At 33.7% G+C, this 22,924-nt stretch overlaps 3 protein-coding genes across 4 annotated transcripts in view; 1 reads left to right on the forward strand and 2 right to left on the reverse strand.

Moving 5' to 3' along the window:
* LOC145306158 (uncharacterized) overlaps window positions 1-2,641 on the reverse strand; it is a 72,406-nt gene extending 69,765 nt beyond the window's left edge. For both annotated transcript variants that reach the window (XM_080148136.1, XM_080148137.1), the window contains exon 1: window positions 2,609-2,641. The gene's annotated coding sequence lies outside the window, so the exon portion shown is untranslated. The remainder of the gene's footprint in view (window positions 1-2,608) is intronic.
* Window positions 1-22,924, forward strand: part of LOC145306160 (uncharacterized) — a 287,293-nt gene that overhangs the window by 132,316 nt on the left and 132,053 nt on the right. The window lies entirely within an intron of this gene.
* Window positions 13,134-22,924, reverse strand: part of LOC145306290 (uncharacterized) — a 12,698-nt gene continuing 2,907 nt past the window's right edge. The window contains exons 3-6 of the mRNA XM_080148371.1: window positions 22,307-22,353; window positions 21,195-21,307; window positions 20,284-20,401; window positions 13,134-13,201 (exon numbers count right to left, since the gene is read on the reverse strand). Coding sequence (XP_080004497.1) covers window positions 13,134-13,201; window positions 20,284-20,401; window positions 21,195-21,307; window positions 22,307-22,353 — 346 coding nt within the window. The remainder of the gene's footprint in view (window positions 13,202-20,283; window positions 20,402-21,194; window positions 21,308-22,306; window positions 22,354-22,924) is intronic.

A 22,924-nucleotide genomic window follows, 5' to 3' on the forward strand; every position in this document is an offset into this window, starting at 1 on the left:
TAGCTTAACAACTTTGTGGAATTTAGGTTATACATCTAATTCTACACCATAGATTTATTTACAATTTTTCTTATAGCTTTACAAATTTATGATATGTTTAAACATTATTATTTGATTGTGCTCTGCTTTTATGGATGTTGACATTCTTATTTTAACATTAAATGGCCGTCCCTGCCTGTTTTAATGTACAATTTTTCTTTTCTAATTATCTTTGTAATTTGTAACTAAGCATTTTTAAATAATTTTCTATGGAAATTTCCGTAAAATATATGATATAGTTCACGTTTTTTTACCGGATGCATAATTTTTATCAATGTTTTGTTTTTCTCCTCAATATTATCAACACTTGAGGCTTCACCCTTAGATGCCTCTAGGAACACTTGAAAGAGGGTACGGGAAAAGGGGGTGGGTATGTGAAGATTGCATTACCCCTTTGCCTTCTAATAGATAATTTTTTTGGGGGGGGTGGGTGGGGTAGGGCGAATGTTTTTGTATCAAAACAATGATATTGAAAATGAGGGGATGTGGACACACACTCCCACTTCAAGCGCTCCTAGAGGCCTCTACGGGGCGTAACTCTAGTTTAGTTATAAACAAGGATGACAACATTCATAAAAGCGAAGCACTAAAACGGTAGGACAAATGGACATTAACACTTGTATAGTTTCAGAACTGAATAATCCTAATATGTATAAGAGTCAAAGCAAAATTGTAAGTAAATTGTTAAAAAACTGCTTGATACAGGATAATGTTTATGGACATACTTACATTTTTAGGACTTGATTATAGAGTTGCTTCGTTTATTACATTATACTTTGTTGTCCCAGGAATCAATATACCAAAAATCAAATCAATCCGATGATTAGCTCACATAAAAATTTGATGTTAAAAAGTAAAAAAATCAACATGTTTTAAATGGACGTACGGACATTTTGGTAATGATTATAGAGTTGCTACGCTTTCTAAATCGTACCTAACTGCTAAATGAATCACCATGCAAAATTTGAAATCGATAGAACAATTCTAACATGCCTAAATTAACGAAAAAAGCTATCCGTTACGGACGGACGGACGGACAGACCCTAAATATAGAAAAGCTTCGCTTTTAAAAATAATAAGAAATTTCAATGATTAAGCAAGGTTATGCAAAGATAACAAAAAAAATGTGTCTAAAACTTGAACTTTAATGTGACCTCGTTATTTCTAATGAATAATATTAATTAGTTATAAAACGTAGTTAGAAATCCTAATGATTAAGCCAGGTTATATAAAGATAACAAGAAATCACATAGCTACGTGTCTAAAAAATGAATCGATATATTATTACATGGATGTTGCAACAAATTTTCATGTAATCTCAAATATCAATTCTCGAAGTGGGTTTAAATAATTACATCCCCTATCCACTCCTTTTACCACAATCAACTCCCCCCCCCCCCCACACCCCCCACCGGCACCCCCCCCCCCCCCAATGGAAGAACGAACTGACAAATAAATAAGGTCCATATTAAAACACTAAGTTGGAGAAAAAGAAATTCCTGTCAATTTATCCACGTATATTATATTCCATTATGATATGACCTGAATGGAAAATTTTTAGGTGAATGTATTAAATATTAAAATGTTTATTTGTAATAAAAAGATAACAGAAATAAAAGTGTATAATTTAAGGTCATTTTAATACTTAAATAAATATCCTGTTTATAAAGTCATAAATGTATAAGTATTCTTTGTTATTTATCTACTTTTCTTATTATTTATTCGATAACCACTCAACTGATTTAATTCTTCATTTTAAGGAATCTTCACATAGGTCCTCAAATCATTTCAGGCTATTTCACTTCAGATAAAATTTTGGAATGGTTAAGCCAATTTTTCTGCTTTTCCCTATACATACCCTTTCAAATCTAGAGCCCTAGTAACTGGAGGCGCAGCAGCTAGTCATCTATAAATAGCAATAAATCAATAATGCATAATTATCTCGCAATGCAGAGAAATGCGCGAAAAAGACCTATTTTACACTTTTTTTCTTCAGTGAAGCTTTCCCTGTGCATCATTGGATCTTGGCTATTCCGGATTATTTGTAGGCCTTCTTATGCCGCTTAAAATTATGTGCGGGTATGATCTGTACGTTCAGCCGTTTGGCAGCTAGCAGTCTTTAAATTTATAGATTTTTGAAAATATTCGTTACCAGGAATATTTTAACGTGAACTGCAGTTGATCCAAGTATATTCATCTGTAAAGTTGACTAGACAGAAGAATACAAAATAAATTAACAGGATGCTTGTCTGTCTATTTGTGTGTTTGTTTGTACTGAAGGATCTCGCTAATCACTGAAACAATATGATTTTACTTTACAGGGTAGCTTCCCATAGGTTCTGGAAAGATTTATAACTATTTTGGGGGGGAGTACCACCACCCTCCCAAGAAAAATCGCCAATATATAGAAAAATTAACCCCTCCAAAATTATATCATTTATTTTTCTTTTAAAATCTAAGATGTTTTAAAGTTAGTATGTTTTTCAACCAATTTTTAAAAAAAATACACTATTCTAAGACATGAAGATATACATATTTCGATTTTAGCAATCATTTTCAATTCATTTTGTCTCTTGTAGAAGTGAATCAAGCAATATTAGCTTGGTCGTTTTAAATCTAAAATAAAAAAAGAGATATCGTATTCCCCCCCCCCCCCCCCTCCCTTTTTTTCTCAATTGCCCCAAGAGGCCTCTAGGGGCGTAGCTGCTGGTATAGACTAAAATATCATTAGGCCTTTTCCAGTATGGCTTCCAAACCGATTAATATCTGCTGGATTAGAACCGCTTCTATATGCCATTCTGAAAATTTGTATAGTACTATAGCCATTTTCCTATAAATATTAAAATAAAAATCGTAATATTAATACCAGTTTTGTTAGCTCGTTCCTTCGTCCCCTTGGGGTTAATAATACTGGTCTTAATCTTATATATTAATATCCGCGGACAGCTGTCTATAATACGATATGATAATAGTTATTTCTCGCATCGTATAATAAACAGCTTTCCGCGGATACAGATGTACAATTATAAGATTAAGGCAGGGGCTAAAAAAACTGGTTCTAATTTTATGATTGTGTATTTATATTCGTAGAAAGCTGGATATAATTCGATGCTAGACATAGTTTTTTATTATGGATGAGAACCGTTTCCAATCCACCGGATTCGAATGAATACGAGAAATAACTATTAATGCGATCTTTAGCTTTAAAATGCAGGGAGGGAGAGGACATTGGCTGTTTATTACACTAGTTCCCAACGTCTTAAAATAACGTTTTCCTATTCGTTGGTTTAACAACCTTAGGGACTTTCATGAATTTTGATTGGTTGATTCATTTATTTGAGTGTCCTACGTTTTTAAAAGAAAAATTTTTATAAAAAAAAATAGGGAGGGGGAATTAATTCTAGTTTAAAAAAAAATTTGGAGGGGGTGTTTTCATTTTTTGGGGGTGTTGGGGGTGTCCCAACCCATAGAAAATAGTGTACACCGACAAACGTCCTACCGCGACAAACGTCCTAAACGACAAACGTCCTAAAGGGACAAACGTCCTAATGCGACATCTCTTTAGTAAAACGTACTAAAAATTTTCAAAAATTATGAAATAAAAAAAATCTTCCAAATTTAAGGACAAAATCCTCTAATTGTAAAAATATTTAACAATATCAAATTCAAAATGGCGATAAAACATAGGAAAAAATATTTTTTAAATCGAATAACTTTAACAATAGGCTAAATTTTACAAATCTGTCCGACAGTTTTCCCAAAGTCTGTGTTGGCTATCACAAACGGAATGGTTATGAACCCAAAACATTTTTAAATTAAATTTGGAAGATTTAATTTTTGAAAAAGAATTAGGACGTTTCACTTAAGAGATGTCGCATTAGGACGTTTGTCGTTTAGAATGTTTGTCGTTTAGGAGGTTTGTCGCATTAGGACGTTTGTCGTAGTAGGACGTTTGTCGGTGTACCGAAAATAGCTATAAACCTTCCCGGACCTATGAGAAGCTACCCTGTAAAGGAGAACCCGATCGGTTTAGCGGTTAGCGAGATCCTACGCTACAAACAAACAAACAAACAGACAGACACACATCGTTCTACTTTGTATTATAGATGAGACATTAATAGACAGAGTAGTGATAATGCCTTTGCCCAAAACAGGCGCAACTCATTTCCATGCACAATTAGAACTTCCAGTCGAGCAATCAAAAAGGTTGTTTGACTGTTGGGTGTTTCTTAACCTATTTACCCCGGGTGTTGTGAAAGAAAAAGGTGGGATTTGGCCCCCCCCCCCCCTAGTTGTTGGATATGACATTAAAGCCTTGGACAAAGCCCAAATTGTGTTAAAATTGTGTCAAAAGTGATCAATGTGACGTAATAAAATGAGGGAGATGAGAAGAAGAAGTGGGAAAGAAACCCCCTAAAAAAGAGATGGATAATCCCTCATGTTTATTACGTCACATGGATCATTTTTGACACAATTTTAACACAATTTGGGCTTTGTCGCAGCCTTGCCCCTATGGTAGGCAAATTATAGGGCTCGGCAGCCGCGCGTCAGCTGCGACTAAGCTTAAACCCGTTTGGATGCTCTGGACTTTTTTTTCCATAAAATGGATTGACCTATTGGGTCAGGTTTAGACTTGCAGCTGATTTTTAGCATTGTTAAAGTTTGATTTCCCTGACACTTACAAGCGGCTGACGCGCAGCTGCCGAGCCCGGCTTATTTGTGAACAAAATTATTCATTTTAAAAGCGTAGCTTTTCTATTATTAGGGTCGGTCCGAACGTCCGTACGTAACGAATAGCTCTTTTCGTTAATTTAGGCATGTTAGCATTGTCCTATCGATTTAAAACTTTGCATGATGATTCCTATAGGAGTTAGGTACACGTTAGAAAGCAAAGCAACTCTATAATCGTTACCAGAAAGTCCGTACGTCCACTTTAAACATGTTGCTTTTTAACTTTTTTAACGTTAAATTTGTATGTGATAAAATTATCCGATTGATATTATTTTTGGGAAACTATGACAACAAAGTACATAGTTATAAGCGAAGCATCTCTATAATTAAGTTCTAAAAATGTAAGTATGTCCTTAAATAATATCCTGTATTTACCTATTTTTTCAGCAGATTTACTTACAATTTTGTTTCGTTCGACTTTTATACATTTATATTCTGATTATTCAGTTCTAACAAAACTCAAGTGTTAATGTTCGTTTGTCCTAACGTTTCAGTGCCTCGCTTTTATGGATGTTGTCATCCTTGTTGTTCCAAATTTCCTAGTAAAATAAAAATCCCGGAATTTAAGAAATAAAACAAACAGTTTTAAATCATAAAGTGCGATTTTATATAATCAAGGATGACAACCTCCATAAAAGCAAAGCTTTGAAACGGTAGGAAAAACGAACATTAACACTTATCAGAACTGAATAAGTAAAATATAAAAGTATATGTATATTTGTTGCAAAACTGGTTAAATGCATGATATTTTTAGGACATGATTATATAGAGATGCAACGCTTCCTAAATCGTACCTTATTGTTAGAGGAATCATCATGCAATGTTTTAAATTGAAGCTTAAAGCTAGACAGTTTATTTTTAGAGTAGCGAAGCTACTCTATAATTCTCTATGTCTGGCCGTCCGTCGATCCGTCCGTAACGCTATGGGGGAAATGACAAAAAATGCAATAAATGAACCATAATATAAAACAAATTTCTTTATTAATTTTTTTTTAAATCATTGTTTAAAATTCCATTTTTTTGCAAAATGAAATCTATGAAAAAATATAAATTAACAAATAAAAATCATAATTTAAAACTATTTTTTTGCTTTTGCAAAAAAATTCCAATATTTTGGTCTGAATCAGGAAGGAGGAGACATTGGCTTATCTATTACACTAGTCCCCAAAATCTTATAATAACGGTTTCTTTTTCGTTGACGTAACAACCTTGGGGACTTTTATTGAATTTTTATTGGTTGTTGCATTAAGTTGAGTTTACAAACTTTCAACCACTTATCGTTATCTACAGAAGAGGTAAATTTTGTGTATCATCTTTGGGGATGTACAGTACATCAATTTATTTTCCATTATCTTATCCCTTTAGATCCCAGGGTCTAAATAATAAAATTAAGTTCTATTGAATTGCATATTTGATTTTTTTTTAAATTTAGATTTGGTTGATTGATTAAAGCACTTATAGTCATAGGGAGGAAGGAGACATTGGACTGTTAAATATCCTTATAATAAAGTAAAAGGATGTTTGTCTGTCTGTGTGTCTGTTTGTATCAAAGGATCTCGCTAACCGCTGAACCGATCGGGTTCTCCTTAACAGGGTAGCTTCTCATAGGTCCCGGGAAGGTTTATAACTATTTACCCAAGAGAAATTGCCCCTAGAAAACCCTCCCCCCCCCAAAAAAAAAAAATTCTTTTAAAATCTAAAATAAGAAATTGGGTTATCAAATTCGACTTCCCCCTCCTCAAGTGCCCCTAGATGCCTCTAGGGGCGTAGCCGCTAGTACATACTATAGAACCTAATATTTTCTGCTATATTATACTAGTGGCTAAGCTCCTAGCATCCAGGGGCTCTTTATTGGAAGGGAGGACAGAGAAGGGCAAGAAAATAGCGTAAAACCATTTCAAGACTAAAAATAAATAGCCTAAAACCATCAAAGGACATATGTGAAGCTTACCTAAAATAGAGGACCCAATATGTTTTAGTAGTTAAGAAACCCTTAATACTTTATATAATAGGATTACTAGCGGCTTCGCCCCTAGAAGCCTCTAGGGGAACTGATAGGAGGGGGAAAAGACGACCTCAACCCGTTTTAAATTTGAGTTTCAAAAGAGTTTTTTTTTTAATTTGGGGGGGAGGGTGGGGGAGAAATACACCCTCTCCAAAAATAATTTAAAACCTTCCCAGGACCTATAAGAAGCTTCACTGTAAATGAGAACAATATCGGTCAAGCGAGATCTTTCGGGACAGACAAAAAACGCCTACTACTTTATATATTAGGATAAGGCAACAAGGGACTTCCAAAGGAAGGAGCTAAATGTATGAATACCCCCCCCCCCATTCACCAATAATTCTGGTGCTCTGTTCCTTATAATAAAGTAACAGGATGTTTGTCCGTCTGTCTGCATAAAGGATCTCGCTAACCGCAGAACCGACATGGTTCTCCTTTACAGTGTAGCTTTTCATATTTATAGATTTATAGCTATTTGGGGTGAGGGTACCACCACGCTCCCAAGAGAAACCGTCAAAAATAAATAAAAATAAAATTGGCGCCTAGAGGATATTTTTGATAAACAACTGTTCTTAACATATATTAAAAAGAAAACCTTTTTCATGCTCCTAGAGGCCTCTAGAGCCGTAGCCGCTAACTAAGATAAAAAAAACAAGGATGACAACATCCATATAATCGAAGGTATTAAGTCAGAAGGAAGGAAAAACGAACAATAACTCTTATAGAGTGTCAGAACTTAATATGCAGAACATTGATTTGTAAGTCTTAACAAAATTGGACATAATTTGTTTTTGCAAAATTGCGTTAATACAGGATGCAGTAAAAGGACATTTTTAGGTTTAGAGTATAGAGATGCATCGCATATAATATTTCCCTTGTTGATCTATGAATCATTATTCCAAAAATTAAATTAACAGGATAATTATAATAAAAATAAATAAACAATGAGCATGTTTTAACTGGACGTACGGACTTTCTGGTAACGGTTATAAAGTTGCTACGCTTCCTAAATCGTACTTAATTGTTACAGAAGTCATTATGAAAACTTTGAAATCAATTGGACAATTCTAACCAGTCTAAATTAATGAAAAGAGCTAACAGATACGGACAAACGGACAGACCCTAATTATAGAAAAGCTACGCTTGAAAAAAAAAAACAGTTTTATGATAACAAAATATATTTTGATATATGGCAATTAAAACAAAAAACTTTAACAAACATAAAATATAAAATAAAGATAAGAAACTTAACAATTTTTACAATAAAAAAAATCATAAATTATTTTAGACTAGCGGCTACGCCCCTAGAAGCCTCAAGGGGCACTTGAAACAAGGGGAGGGGGTATAAATAAATATTCTTTGAAGGTAACTTTTTTTCCCTCTCCCAAAATAGCTACAAACCGGCCTATATATAGACCTATATATCTGGCTTCCCTGTAAAGGAGAAAGTTAACGGGATCTTAAGCTACAAACACTCAGACATCCAGTTACTTTTATGGAATGAAAAGACAATGGATGATAAATTGATGATTTTAAATAAAATTTCCCCTTTTTTCTGTTTCTTATTGGTTGAAAAGTTTGTACAGTACTAGTTTGAACCAACCAATCAAGGAACATTGAACTGTAAATTACACTGGTATCCAAAGTTTTATAAACCTACTATCTTATTCGTTGACTTAAAAACTTTAGTTACTTTTATAAAATTGTGATCGATTACAATGTTCAAAATTTTGATCCACAGATGGGGTAATTTAGTTTATCATCATTGGGGAAGTAAATAAATTTATCTTCCATTGTCCTATACCTTAAGATCCCTGTAAATGTCACAATCTTTCAACTAATGCATACAAATAATTTCCAGTATGGCTTCGTTAACGATAAATATCCGCTGGATTAGAACCGGTTCTGAGCAATGCTAAAAAAACATGTATCGTAACATTTTGTTTACAATTTTCCACGAACAATAAATAATAAAATCATAAATCAATTTCAGTTTCGTTGGCCCGGGACTTCGGCCCTCTGGGTCTTACAAAACTGGAATAAATCTTACAATTTTACCATCCACGGAAAGCTGTTTATAATACGATGCGATAACTATTCTTTCGCGACTCAAAATCATTTTAATCCTTTGTAATTAAACGGATTATAAACCGTCATAAAAATTCAAAAATATATTTTTATATCCGCGGTCAACTGTCTATAAAACTGAACAAGAATATATATTTACCGCATTGTATTCTAGACAGCTTTCCACGGACATTAAAATGAAAAGTTATAAGATTAAACCAGTTTGGTGAGCCCCGATTGGCCGAAGACACATTCTAACAAAACTGGTATTACTTTCATGATATTTATTTTAATATTCGTGGAACGTTGTCTGTCATACGATGGTATACATGATTTTTAAATATGGCTGAAACCGATTCTAATCTAGCAGATATTATTCGGTTTCGAAGTCATACTGGAAAATGTTTTACAAAAAAAAACATTTATATTACAAAATTTTCATAAATTATATACATTAGGGTGGGTTCATATCGGAATTAGACAAAGCGGGGATATGCAACAGATAAAATTAACCTTAAAAACATTTCTGACCGAAAAAGAATTTTAAAAAATTGAGTTTTAGAACACGACCACTTAAAAATATAATTCATTACTTATTAGTATGCAAAGACGACATTCAATTTTTTTTTTGAATCAGAACTATAGCTTCATGGTGCTCCCTGGAAAGGCCTTGAGGAGCTGAATCAGGAACTTTTGTCCGTTTCAAAATATCTCGTTCCTAGCCTTAGAAATCACTAAAAAAAACAAAAATTTTTAAGGTTTATTGAGAATTGTCCAATTTGTAGAGGTTTTTTAGATTTTCTCAGGCTAGGAACGAGATTTTTTGAAACGGACAAAAGTTCCTGACTCAGCTCCTCAAGGCATTTCCGGGGAGCACCATGAAGCCATAGTTCTGATTCAATAAATTTTTGACTTCCATTTACAAATAGCTATACAATTGAATGTCTGGTCGTCAGCGGTTTTAAGACTTAGGATAAATTTTAAATCATCCAGAGGTGTCCAAAATGTCCAAAATCGACCCACCCTAATATACATAGATATTTACATTTTTCAAAATAATGCCTATGTAATATATATTTAATATATAACCTAATATTTTAATAAAAAACTTATAAAGTTTTTTAAAATGTACGTCGAAGCCCAATCTCTACCACTTTTGGTTCCTGTGACGTAATAATAATGAGGGATTCTTTAGGGTTTTTTTCCACTTCTCTCATCTCCCTCATTTTATGACGTCACAGGAATCAAAAGTGGTACAGATTGGGCTTCGTCAAAATATATCTAATGGAGACAAAATAATAATATCTTGGGCTAGCTAGTACCAAATATAACCTAACCTAACCTGAATCGAAAAATCTCCCCCCTCCCCACTTTAAACTTTTTTACAAATGGGGGTGGGTGGGCAGTGACATCCAAAAGGAAGGTAAAGAAGTGTTTAACCGCCTCCCCCGCCCCCCCCCCCCCAAAAAAAAAAGATTACAACCCCCTCCCCCTAAATTTCTTTAACCCTAGTGTATATCTATAAAAAAAAAATGCTTGGAAGTCCTGAGGGGTGGGTGGATAATATTAATTACATCAAAAAATAGTTATACGTTTTCGCAGATTTTCTCCTAGATTTTGGAAGATTTTTCATTCTATTGTTTAATTTTCATCGTTTTTGCCAGCGCTGACATTTTTCTCAATCACGTTGCTAAGTATTTCCTGAATTATTTATGATAGCTTTTTTTTGGAGGCAGTGCGGTTTTTTTACAGTAAAGCTTTTCTATAATTACAGTCGGTCTGTCCGTAAGTCCGTCCAAGACAGTTATTTCTTATCATTAAGGGTTGTTCCGTCCGTAACGGGTAGCTATTATAGATAATCTAGGCATGTTAGAACTGCCCTATCGATTTTAAACTTTGCATGATAATTCCTATAAGAATAAGGTACGATTTAGGAATCGGTAACAACTCGAAAGTACGTACGTTCACTTAATATATGCTGATTTTTTGTATGTTATAATTATCTGATTGTTTGGTCCGTCAGCCTGTCGGTCCCACTTAAAGACATATGCATTATTTTTGAGGTTTCGTGAGTTTTAGCATATTTTCTCTCTAATTTCTTTCTTTGTTATGACATCTGAACATCTGTCCTATAACTCACTTAGTCCAATGACTATTGTATGATTTTTTATGTGCTTCGCTATTTATGGATGTTGTCATCCTTGTTTTAATTTTTATTTGCACCAGGGATCTAAAGGGATAAGACAATGGCAGATAAATTTTTGTACATCCCTAATGATGATACAAAAAATTACCTCTTCTGTAGTGGTTAAAATATTTAGACACCATTCAAAATTTAAGTCCTCAAAGTTTTCAAAAAAAAATTATTATAAAATTTTGTGGGGACTAGTGCAATAAACGGCCAAATGTCCCCTTCCTCACAGAGTGCTAATGCAGTGGGCTGTTTATTACACTAGTCCCCAAAGCTTTGTAATAAAGTTTTCTTATTCGTTGGCTAAACAACCTTGAGGACTTTTATTGCTTTTTGATTGATTGGTTCATTTAGTTGAGTATCCAAACGTTTCAACCATTAATTTTGTTTATCATCACTTGGGATGTACATCAATTTATCAGCCATTGTCTTATCCCTTTAGATCCCTGATTCGTACTGCCTTTTTAAGAAAAATAACTATTCCTGATATTTAGTGTTCATCCCGCTAAAAGTGTTGTATAATGAGTAGAGGCGGTAGCCAATTTTCACCGCGCCACATTCGAAAACCTGAATTGAAAAAAGGATGATATTATGGGTGCTTTCCCTCAAAATGGCCATCGATCTTTGAACCCTTCTTTCCTAGCCAACTTTCTCTCCCATCCTTCCTTTTTAGACGTAATTTTATGACGTCACACATGACACTTTCCTTATCCCCCTGCGCCTGCGGGGGATAATAATTCTATGGGTGGCCTAAATCTGCGGGGCTATCCATTATCATCCAGTGTAACCTTACCTAACCTGACTTATAGTAAAGTAATTAACAAACATCTCCACTATTCTTAATTCATTTTAAACATAAGAGGAAAAGGGGGGGCAATGCTTAATTGGCACATTTAGGGAAAGCACCAATATAACCTTATACAAGCGAGGCTGCAATACATGACGTCTCTATAACGTCAGCCTCAACAACCCAACTAAGTTGAGCCAAATCACTCCTTTTTCGTCCAAACACCCGAGTGTTAGGTTAAGTAACACCCACCAAACAAATAATATTTCGATTCTTTGATTGCACAAACTGTGTCTAAAAGTCCTAACTGTGCAAGGTAATAAGATGCACCTGTTTTGGGCCAACGCAATTCCCCCGTCCTACTCTAACTATTAATGTCGTGCACCTGACATAGCAGCAGTGTAAATCATTTTTAACGTATTTAGTTGTGATGAGGTGTTTGGCCTAGATTCCCTATCAACTCCCCGACCACGAGCGGATGCGCTTCATGTTGAGCAACGGTCGCGGATTAAACTTAAAAGAAAAAAACTGAAAAATTTTTACCTCACAATCTTTCATATCCAGTTGATTCTTTTTCTTCTTATTATTATTACTGTCATCATCATTTTTTTTCTCATCCACCTTCTTCTCATTAGAATCATTGGTTTCATTGGTTGTATCTACATCGTCATCAGCTACTTTTTCCTCCTTCAAGATGAGCATTTTTGTTGTTGTTGTAAGCGAAGCTACTCTATAATTCACTTTGTCTGTCAGTGTCCAACTATCCCTAGACCCCCCCAATAAAGCCAAGAGGGGTGTCAAGGTTAAAAAACACTAACACAACCCTTAAATTTAAGGGGGGAGGGGGGGGAGGTGTGAAAAAATATTGCACGCTTCGCGCGTCAGTTTACACTTTTGGGACTTTTGAGTAAGTGAGTGGGCACAAAAACGCACCCCCCCCCCTAAAGCACAAATCTTTACACCCCCCCCCTAGAATATGATTAAAAGGGGGTGGTTGCTTTTTGCACACCCCTTCGGCAAAATCCTCGGCTCGCCACTAGATGTGTAAAAAAAATGTGTAACAGCTAGTAGTGCCTAATAAAAATAATATCATTGCATGGTCATTTGTAGAGACAGCGTAAAGTGGCACCAATGAGAGGCCAGTATACACTGTAATTGACCAATGGTAAAATTGATACTGGCCTCTCATTAGTTGTTTTATCGAATGACGTAATTTTTAATGGACACCATTCGCTGTTTCCTGGTCTATCATTGGTCATTTGTATTGTATGACGTCACATTTTATTGGGCACTATTTGCTGCTTCAAAAATGATCATCCCTCAATTTTTTCTTCCTCATCGTTGTCGACATAATCCTCATCTCCATAATCGTCCTCAACATCTAAAAAGAATATATCTAAAATGTTCCTGGGATCGATTATCCTAAATGTTCCTGGGATCGATTATTAAAATCTTCCTGATCTCAATTATTAAAATTTCTTGGGATCGATCATTAAAATGTTCCTTGGATCGATTCTAAAATGTTCCTTGGATCGATTTTTAAAATATTCCTGGGGTCAATTATAAAATGTTACTTGGATTGATTATCTAAAATGTTCCTGGGATCGATTATCCTAAATGTTCCTGGGATTGATTATTAAAATCTTCCTGATCTCAATTATTAAAATTTCTTGGGATTGATCATTAAAATGTTCCTGGGATCGATTAAATTATTAAAATGTTCCAATTGAAACGATTATTTAAATGTTCCTGGGATCGATTATTAAAATGTTCCTGGGATCAATTATCTATCAATTCTAAAATGTTCTTTAAATCAATTATCTCAAATGTTGCTAGGATCAATTATCCAAAATGTTCCTGGGATCAATAATCTAAAATGACATTATCTAGTCAGAAAGTTTAAAATCTACAGGACAATTCTAACATTAATCACTCAAATTAATTAACCACCAACTATTCAAAATTCAACAAAAGTCCTCAAAGTTGTTAACAAAAACGAGTGTAATAGACTGCTCAATGTCCCCTCACTTCCTTCATTAGAACTCAGAGAAAGAGGGGCTGTTTATTACACTAGTCCCCAAAGTTTTGATGTTTTCTTATACGTTGGCTTAACAACTTTGGGGACTAACGTTATTTTTTATTGGTTGGATCATTAAGATGTTTCCAATACTAATTTTATTCTACTGAAGAGGTAATTTTGTGTGTCATCATTCAGAATGTACCTCAATATATTGTCTTATCCCTTTAGATCCCTGGGATCTATTGCAGTTCACGAACAAATATTCCTGGGAACGATTATCTATAAAAAAAAAAATCTATTATCCCAAGGGATAAGACAATGGACGATAAATTGATGTACAACCACAATAAAGATAAACAAAATTACCCTTTCTACATACGATGTTATTTATATTTTTAAAAAGCTGTAAGGTTTCGTGATTTCCCCCCCAATAAGTTTAAGCATCTACTCTTTATATTTTTGTTAAAAAAGATCATATACAATAATCTATGAACTTAAAAAGACTGCCAGCTGCCAAACGGCTGAACGTACATGTTATTCATTCATTCTAGGAATATTTTACCATAAAGCACAAAATACACAAGCAGGGATCCTAAGGGATAAGACAATAAACAATAAAAATGATGTACAACCTCAATGATGATAAACATAATCATCCATTCTACATAAACTTTTTAAAAATACTTTTGTATAGGTTTCGTGATTTTTTCCCCAATAAATTTAAGCATCTACTCTTTATATTTTTGTTGAAAAAGATTAAATACAAAAATCTATGATCTTTAAAGGCTGCTAGCTAGCTGCCAAACGGCTAAACGTAAATATTATTCATTCAAAGAATATTTTACCATGAACTAAAAAATATACATTCAGGGATCATAAGAGATAAGACAATGAATGATAAAATGATGTACAACCACAATAAAGATAAACAAAATTACCCATTCTACATATGTTTTTATATTTAAAATACAACTGTAAGGTTTCGTGATTTTAAATTTAAGCAACTACTCTTTAAATCACTCTGTCCGTTAGACTATAAAAGTTTGAAAGATTTTTGATCAATATAAAAGATTTGAAATCTGCATAAAATTTTAAGGATTTTTTATAAAATTAGTTTTTTTATATAATTCTTTATTTAAAGGCGCAAATACAAATTAAGTTAAATAATTTTGAGATCTGTGATTGGTGGATTGAAAACTATCTGCGCTCTGATTGGAGAAGCTTAAGTGACGTACATCATTCAACCAATTAGAGCGTAGGTAGTTTCCAATCCAGCTATCCTATTGGTCAAAATTTATTTACTTAAATCGTATTTGCGCCTTTAAATAAAGAATTATATAAAAAACGAATTTTATAAAAAATCCTTAAAATTTTATGCAGATTTCAAATCTATTATATTGATTAAAAATCTTTCCAACTTTTATACTGTCCGTTTTTACAACCATGATTTTTTTTATTTTACGATAGTTAACCACCCCCCCCCCCCCCTAAGACAATAAGACAATAAACGATAAAATGATGTACAACCACAATAAAGATAAACAAAATTACCCATTCTACATATGTTTTTATATTTAAAATACGCTGTAAGGTTTCGTGATTTTTCTCCAAATAAGTTTTGGCAACTACTCTTTAAATTACTTTGTCCGTTTTTCTAACCATGATTTTTTTGTTATAGATAGATAATGAATTATGTTAGCCTTGATGCAAAAAGCATATTTACAAAAATGTATGAACTTTAAAGGCTGCTAGCTGCCAAACGGCTGAACGTACATGTAATTCCTTCAAGGAATATTTTACCATGAACAATAAATATTCAGGGGTCATAAGAGATAAGACAATGGACGATAAATTGATGTACAACCACAATGACGATAAACAAAATCATCCATTCTGCATAATCTTTTTTTCTTCAAATTCTAAATAAATCTGAAAGGTTTGGTGATTTTTATGTTTGTTATAATTATAAACTTATATCATAACTAGCGGCTTCGCCGCTAGCCTCTAGGGGCTTTGCCCCAAGAGGTAATTAAAAAAAATTAAATAAAAAAATTAGTAGTTTTATGTGAACTAACTTCCCCATAAACAAAAGAAATGGGGGGGGGGTTTTATTTTTGAGTGGGATAGGGGTGTTTCCTCCCCAGAAAGTAGCTTAAAACCACTAAAGGTCCAATAGGTATATACCCTGAAGAGTAGAATCCAATCGGTTCAGTGGTTTTCAAGATCTTAAGCTTCAGACGGACGGACGGACAGACATCATTCAACATTGTATATCCCGATTTTAGGGAAGCCTAATCAGTTCCACACCAAACATCTAGTGTTAGTCATGCAATTTAAATTTTTTAAATATTATGAAAAATTATAAAGTACACCTGGTACTAAGCAGTAGCTTGGTGTACTATTGTATGTACTGCTTCGTAAGAATAAATGTTTTTTATGAATATTTTAGGCCAATAAATGAGAAAACGTGATAAATCTCTGGGTACTTGTGTAATTAACAGTCTAATTTTTCATGCTTCCCTGAAAATCAGTACCCAAAGTTTTCCATTGGCTTAAGAACGTTGGGTACTTTTACTAAAAAATCTAAGGGGTTAATACAAACTTTAATGTCTTATTTTTTTAACGCATTATTTTAATCTACAGAAGGGGTTAGTTTGTTTATAATCATTAATGGTGTACATCAATTTATTATCCTTTGTCTTATCCCTTAAGATCCCTGATTTTTTTTATTCTGTAATTATTATATTCAAAAGACTTTATAAAGAGAGAAAAAGTATCTTTTTAAAATCACGAAACCTTGAGAAATTTAAATTTTATTAGTTACAAAACTATTCTATCATTAAAGTTTGTCTGTAGTCTGTCCGTCAGTCCATAGCGTTAAGAATTGTAATTTTCTCGGCTTCTATGCAAGATAGACAGCTTAAATGCACCAAATTTATACAAATTAAGGGGTATCCAGTATGGCTTTAAAATCTATTAATATCCCCTGGATTTGAACCGATTATTAAACTATCAAAAATCATGTATTGTATCGTATATTACAGACAATTACGAATAACATATAAAAATTGCAAATTGAATACCGAGGGGCCAAAGGCCCATGTCAACAAAACAGGAATTGGTCTTATCATTTTTTTTTATTTTCTATCCGAGGAAAACTGGCATTAATACTATGTGATTAATAACTATTGTAACACATTTATTTTTTGTAATAAGGATGACAACATTCATAAAAGCGAAGCTCTGAAATAGAAGGACAAACGAACATTAACGCTTATAGAGTGTCAGAAATAATAAAGCAGAATAATAATGCATAATTCTATACAAAATTGTAAGTAAATTTGTTGCAAAACTGCTGAAATACATGGTACTGTTTAATTTTATGGACATTCTTACACTTTTAGGGCTTGAATATAGAGATGCTTCGCTTATAATGTTGTACCTTGTTGTAATAGGAATCAGTATTCCAAATATCAGATGAATCGGATAATTTTAACATACAAAATTTGTTGTCAAAAAAGTAAAAAATTGGCAAGTTTTAAATGGACATGCGGAGTTTCTGGTAACGATTATAGAGTTGCTGCGCTTTCAAAGTCATACCTAAGTGTTAAAGGAATTATCAAGCAAAGTTTGAAATCGATAGGACAATTCTAACCTTTTTAAATTAACGAAAAGAGCTAACCTTACGGACGAACGGACGGACCGACCCTAATCATAGAAAAGACTTGCTTTTAAAAATAACGTAATTATTTTTATGACAGGAATCGTATTTTTTGTTGTTTTAAAAAATAAATTTAGCCTTGAACTTAGGGTGTTAATTTTTCTTACGAAAATTGCATATAAAATAATTTTAGTATTTAAACTTTTTTTGACAAATTTTAAATGAATATTAAAAAAAAAAATTTAATCTCATTTTTTCTAGGGGCGATTTCGCTTGGAAGGATTGTGATACCCTCCCCCAAATAGACCTATATTGTATAAGAGAACTATATCGGTTCAGTGGTTACCGAGATCCTATTGTACAGACAGACAGAGACATCCTGCTACTTTTATATAAGATTGAATGTTGTTAAAGCTGTATCGTGTCAAAACATTGACTCATTTTTAAGCAGGAATGGAGGAGACATTGGACTGAAAATTCAGTTTTCCAAATTATTTAGCTAAAAACTTTGAGTATTTTTTTTCTTTAAATTGAAGGTGTACGAACTTTTAAACAATAATTTAATCTACAGAGAATTCTGTTTATCATCATTGGGAATGTATATCAATTGATCGTCCATTGTCTTATCCCTTAAGATCCCTGATTTCATGTCTTTTTTCAATTTCTTAATACAGCTAAAAAGGACGACGCCCTTTTTTCTCACATTAGCGGTGTTCACATAAATTGGCAAAAAAAATATAACAGAATAAGTAGCAAAGCCCCTGGAGGCCAGAGGCGAAGCCGCTAGTAAAAATAAATAGAGAAAGAGATAATTAGAGATAATTAGATTATAAGAGTAACAGGATGTTTGCTTGTTTGCCAGTCCGTCTGTACGGAAGGATCTCGCTAACCACTGAACAGATATGGTTCTCCTTTACAATATAACTTTTCTTAGGTCCTTAGGAAAGATTAAAACTATGTTGGGGGGAAGTACCACCACCCTTCCAAGATTTATAACCTCTTAAAAGACAACCAAATTTTGTACCCCAAACAGACAGACGGACGTACGAACGGAAAGACCATATTTATAGAACAGATGTGCTAGTAATAATATAGCAATTTTGGGTGCCGTGAAAATCATCAATGCCGTTTTGGGGTTGAAAAAAAAATTTCACCTAAACGCCTTTTTTTAAGCGTAGCTTCTCTATAAAAGTCTTGTGTCATCAGGGATCTTAGGGGATAAGACAATGGGCGATAAAGTGATTAACATCAAAAATTGTAATAAGCAGCGTAAAGTGCCTCCAAAAAATGACGTCATACAATTCAAAGTACCAATAATTGGCCGGTATAAAATGTAATTGACCAATTCGGTAAAATTTATACTGGCCTCTCTTATTGGTCACTTGTATTGCATGACGTCATTTTTTATTAGGCACTTAGAGCTGCTTCAACTTTTGTGCTTTCAACAAATTTCCCGCTTAAATAAAGATTTCCGCCATTTTAATTATATTTTCGCGCCAAAATTTGTACAACGATATTTTTTGGCGGTACTTTACGCTGTTTCGCAAAATAACACCTTCTTAAAAATTATCGGATGATAAGTTTGTACACTTCTAGTATGCAACCATCCAATCAAGATTTAGTAAAAGTACCCAAAGATGTTTGTAAAACTTTGGGTACAAAAACCGTCTATCTTAAATAGGAGAAGTAAAAATCCAATTGACCATGTGCGTTACGGACTGACGGACAAAGTGAATTATGAAGTAGATTTGCAACTAAAAATACAGAAAAAATAATAGTTACGACGACATCCTTGTCATCCTTGTTTATTGAAAAGTAACTTTTGTGACAATTTTGGGTTAATTATAGGGAGGGAGGGTACATTTTGACAGTAAATTATACTTGTACCCAAAGTTTTATAACATTTATATCTTATTCGTTGACTCCAAAAACTTTGGGTACCGTTATCAAATTGTAATTGGTTGGTTATAAACCGACAATTTTAATATACAAATAGGGTAATTTTGTTTTACTATCATTGGGGATGTATATAAATTTATCGGCCATTGTCTTATCCCTTAAGATCCCTGTATAAATTTCACCCTATTTTTGGAAATTCCTAAAAACTGTCATATACGGTGAAGCAATTTTGTAACATTTCACCAAAAGATAATAGTTATCTATAACATCGTATTATAGACAGCTTTCCGCGGATATTGAAATTAAGATTAAAACCAGTTTTTGTTAGCTCCAAGGTGAGCTAACAAAACTGGTTTTATTTTACGATTTTTATTTTATTATTCGTGAGAAATTGTCATTGATCATTGCTATACATGATTTTTCAGTATGGCTGAGAACCGGTTCTAATCCAGCGGATATTAATCGGATTGTAAGCCATACTGGAAATTATTTTCTGCCAATCTAAACTAAAATGTTAACTCCCCCCCCCCCCCTCCCTCTCCCTAGAGGCCTCTAAGGAATGCAGCCGCTTGTATAGATTTAGTACAGAAATTTAATTGTGAATTATAGAGAAGCCGCGCTGCTAAAAATCTCAGAGAGAGAGAGAGGACAATGGGCTGTTTATTACACTAGTCCCCAAAGTTTTATAATAACGCTTTCTTATTCGTGGGCTTAACGACTTTGGGAACTATAGTGAATTTTGATTCATTAAGTTGAGTGTTCAAACGATTCAACCAATAATTATAATCTACAAAAGGGGTAATTTTATGTATCATCATGTATGGGGATGTACTCAAATTTATCGGCCATTGTCTTATCCCTTTAGATCCCTGTAAAATTCTACCTTCTTCTTCCACCTCTAATGATGAACGATTTTTATTTTTATTTCTTCTATTTTTATTCTTCTTGTTAAATCTTCCTTTCTTTTTGTTTCGATTTTTCTTTATTTTCTTCAACTTTTCCTGTAAAAAAACATATTAGATTTTATTTATAGTACAAAGTAAAATGATGTTTGTCTATCTGTCTGAAGCTTAAGCTCTCGGTAACTGCTGAACCTATTGGTCTCTCCTCTTCAGGGAATATATCTACTGGTCCTGTGGTGGTTTTAAGCTATTTTCTTGGGGGTGGGACACCCCCAACCTCCCTCAAAAACAATCCCCCTCAATTTTTTTTCTCTCGAAAAGTTCCAAATTAGTGGTTGCACCTCCGACTTTTTATTTATTTTTATTTTGTTTTAAATTACTTCTTGGGGCAAAGCAACTAGAGGCTGGGGGGAAAGCCGCTAGTTATTATATAAAGTAGTAAGAATTTTTTCCTGTAGCGAGGGATCTCGCTGACCGCTGAACCTATTTGGTTCTCCTTTACAGGGAAGCTTCTTATTGGTTTCTTATTGGTCTAGGGAAAATTTATTACCCTCCCAAGAGAAAAAAACTTATTATAAACTTTGGAGACTAGTGTAATAAACAGCCAATTGTCCTTTCTCTCTGACAAATCAAATGTTAATACTTAACTAAAGATAATCTACACGCCTTTCTCCCCCCACTTACCAGACTTGAATTTCTAGTGATACGGCAATGGACTATAAATTGATGTACATCCCCAATGAGTTAAAACAAAGTTGCGCATTCTGTAGATTAAAATTATTCGTTGAAAAGTTTGGACACTGCTAGATTTGAACTAACAAATTAAAATACCCCAAAGAATGAGACAACATAAAACTTTGGGTACGTATTCATAAAAACTTTGGGTACCCACCAGCAGTTGAATCTCATACTCAATATCATCAACTTGATCATCTAATTCTTCAACAGAATAATCTTCTTCATATAACTCCTCCTCATTATTTTCTGTCGTTGTATTTGAATCTTCTGAAACAAGGATGAAAGCATCAATAAGTAGCAGGGATCTAAAGGGATAAGACAATGGCTGATAAATTGATGTACATCCCAAATTATGATACAAAAAAATTTCCCTTGTGTATATTAAAATTAGTGGTTGAAACGTTTGAACACTGAACTTAATAAACAAACTAATCGAAATTCAATGAAAGTCCCCAAGGTTGTGAAGCCAACGATTAAGAAAACGTTATAATAAAACTTTGGGGACTAGTGTAATAGACAGCCAAATGTCCCCGTCCTCCCTAAAAACAAGGATGACAACATCAATAAGTAGCGAAGCTCTAAAAATCAGTAGAGAGAGAGGGGACAATAGGTAGTTTACACAAGTCCCCAAAGTTTTATACTAACGTTTTCTTATTCGTTGGTTTTACAACTTTGGAGACTTTAGTGAATTTTGATTAGTTAGTATATTAAGTTGGTTTGTTCTAATTTTACGCTACAGAAGCGGTAGTTTTGTGTATCATCATTGGGGATGTAAACACATTTATTGGCCATTGTCTTATCCCTTTGAATCCCCGAAAAATCAGACGGAAGGCCAGACGAACATTAACACTTGTAGATTGTCAAAACTTTATACGAATAATAAAAATCTTTAATTGTATATGAATTTGTTACAAAATTGCTGGATTGCAGGACGTTGTTTAAGGACATACTAACAATTAGAAACTTAATTATAAGGATGCTTCGCTTATAATAGTGAACCTTGTTGTCCTAGGAATCATTGCTCCAAAAATTAGATGAATAGGTTAATTATATCATATAAAAAAATTGTTATTGAAAAAGTAAAAAAATCTTTATGTATAAAATGGATTATAGAGTTGCTTTTCCTTAAATCGTACGGACGGATTGACTGTATTTACAGTAAAGCTTCGCTTTAAGATCGTTTAACCATGACAATGTAGCGAAATAATTTGTCAGTATGGCTGTGAATATTAACCGGTTTCGAAGCCATACTGGAAATCTTTTTACCTTTATTTTTATTCTTGTTCTTATTTCTTTTTCCGCCGCCTCCAAATCTGAAAGCAAAACTATAATCTTATTATTTACTTTGTTAAACACTGGCGGCTTCGCCCCTAGCCTCTAGGGGCTTTGCCCCAAGAGGTATAATAACATCCTCTATTACCTACCCATCCCCCAAGAAAATAGCATAAAACCACCACAGGACCAGTATTTATACTCACTGAAGAGTAGAAGGCGATCGGTTCCGTGGTTCCTGAGATCTTAAGGGACAAACGGACGGACGGACAGAGAGACATCATTCTACTTTGTATTATAGATGATTTTTAGACAGTTTTGGGATCATGGAAAGAAAACGAAGTAGTGGGTTTCGTCGTATTTTAACAGTAGCTTTTCTTCTATTTCTAGCCCCTACGAGAGGCTCTAACACTGCGGGGCCAATTTTCTAACCCTGTGGGGAGATCATTAACATTTATCTAACCTAACCATACCTTAAATAACCTATCAAAAGCTACTGTGAAAATACGACGGAACCTGCTATTTCGTTTTCTTTCATTGATCCAAGTTTTAAAAAGTACTAGCGACGTTGCCCTTAACATCTAAGGAGCTCTTATTAAAAAGGTTAAAAAG

The sequence above is a fragment of the Acartia tonsa genome, chromosome 14 (genome assembly GCF_053477335.1).
Source record: "Acartia tonsa isolate MP-2025a chromosome 14, ASM5347733v1, whole genome shotgun sequence".
In the NCBI taxonomy this organism is placed as follows: domain Eukaryota; kingdom Metazoa; phylum Arthropoda; class Copepoda; order Calanoida; family Acartiidae; genus Acartia; species Acartia tonsa.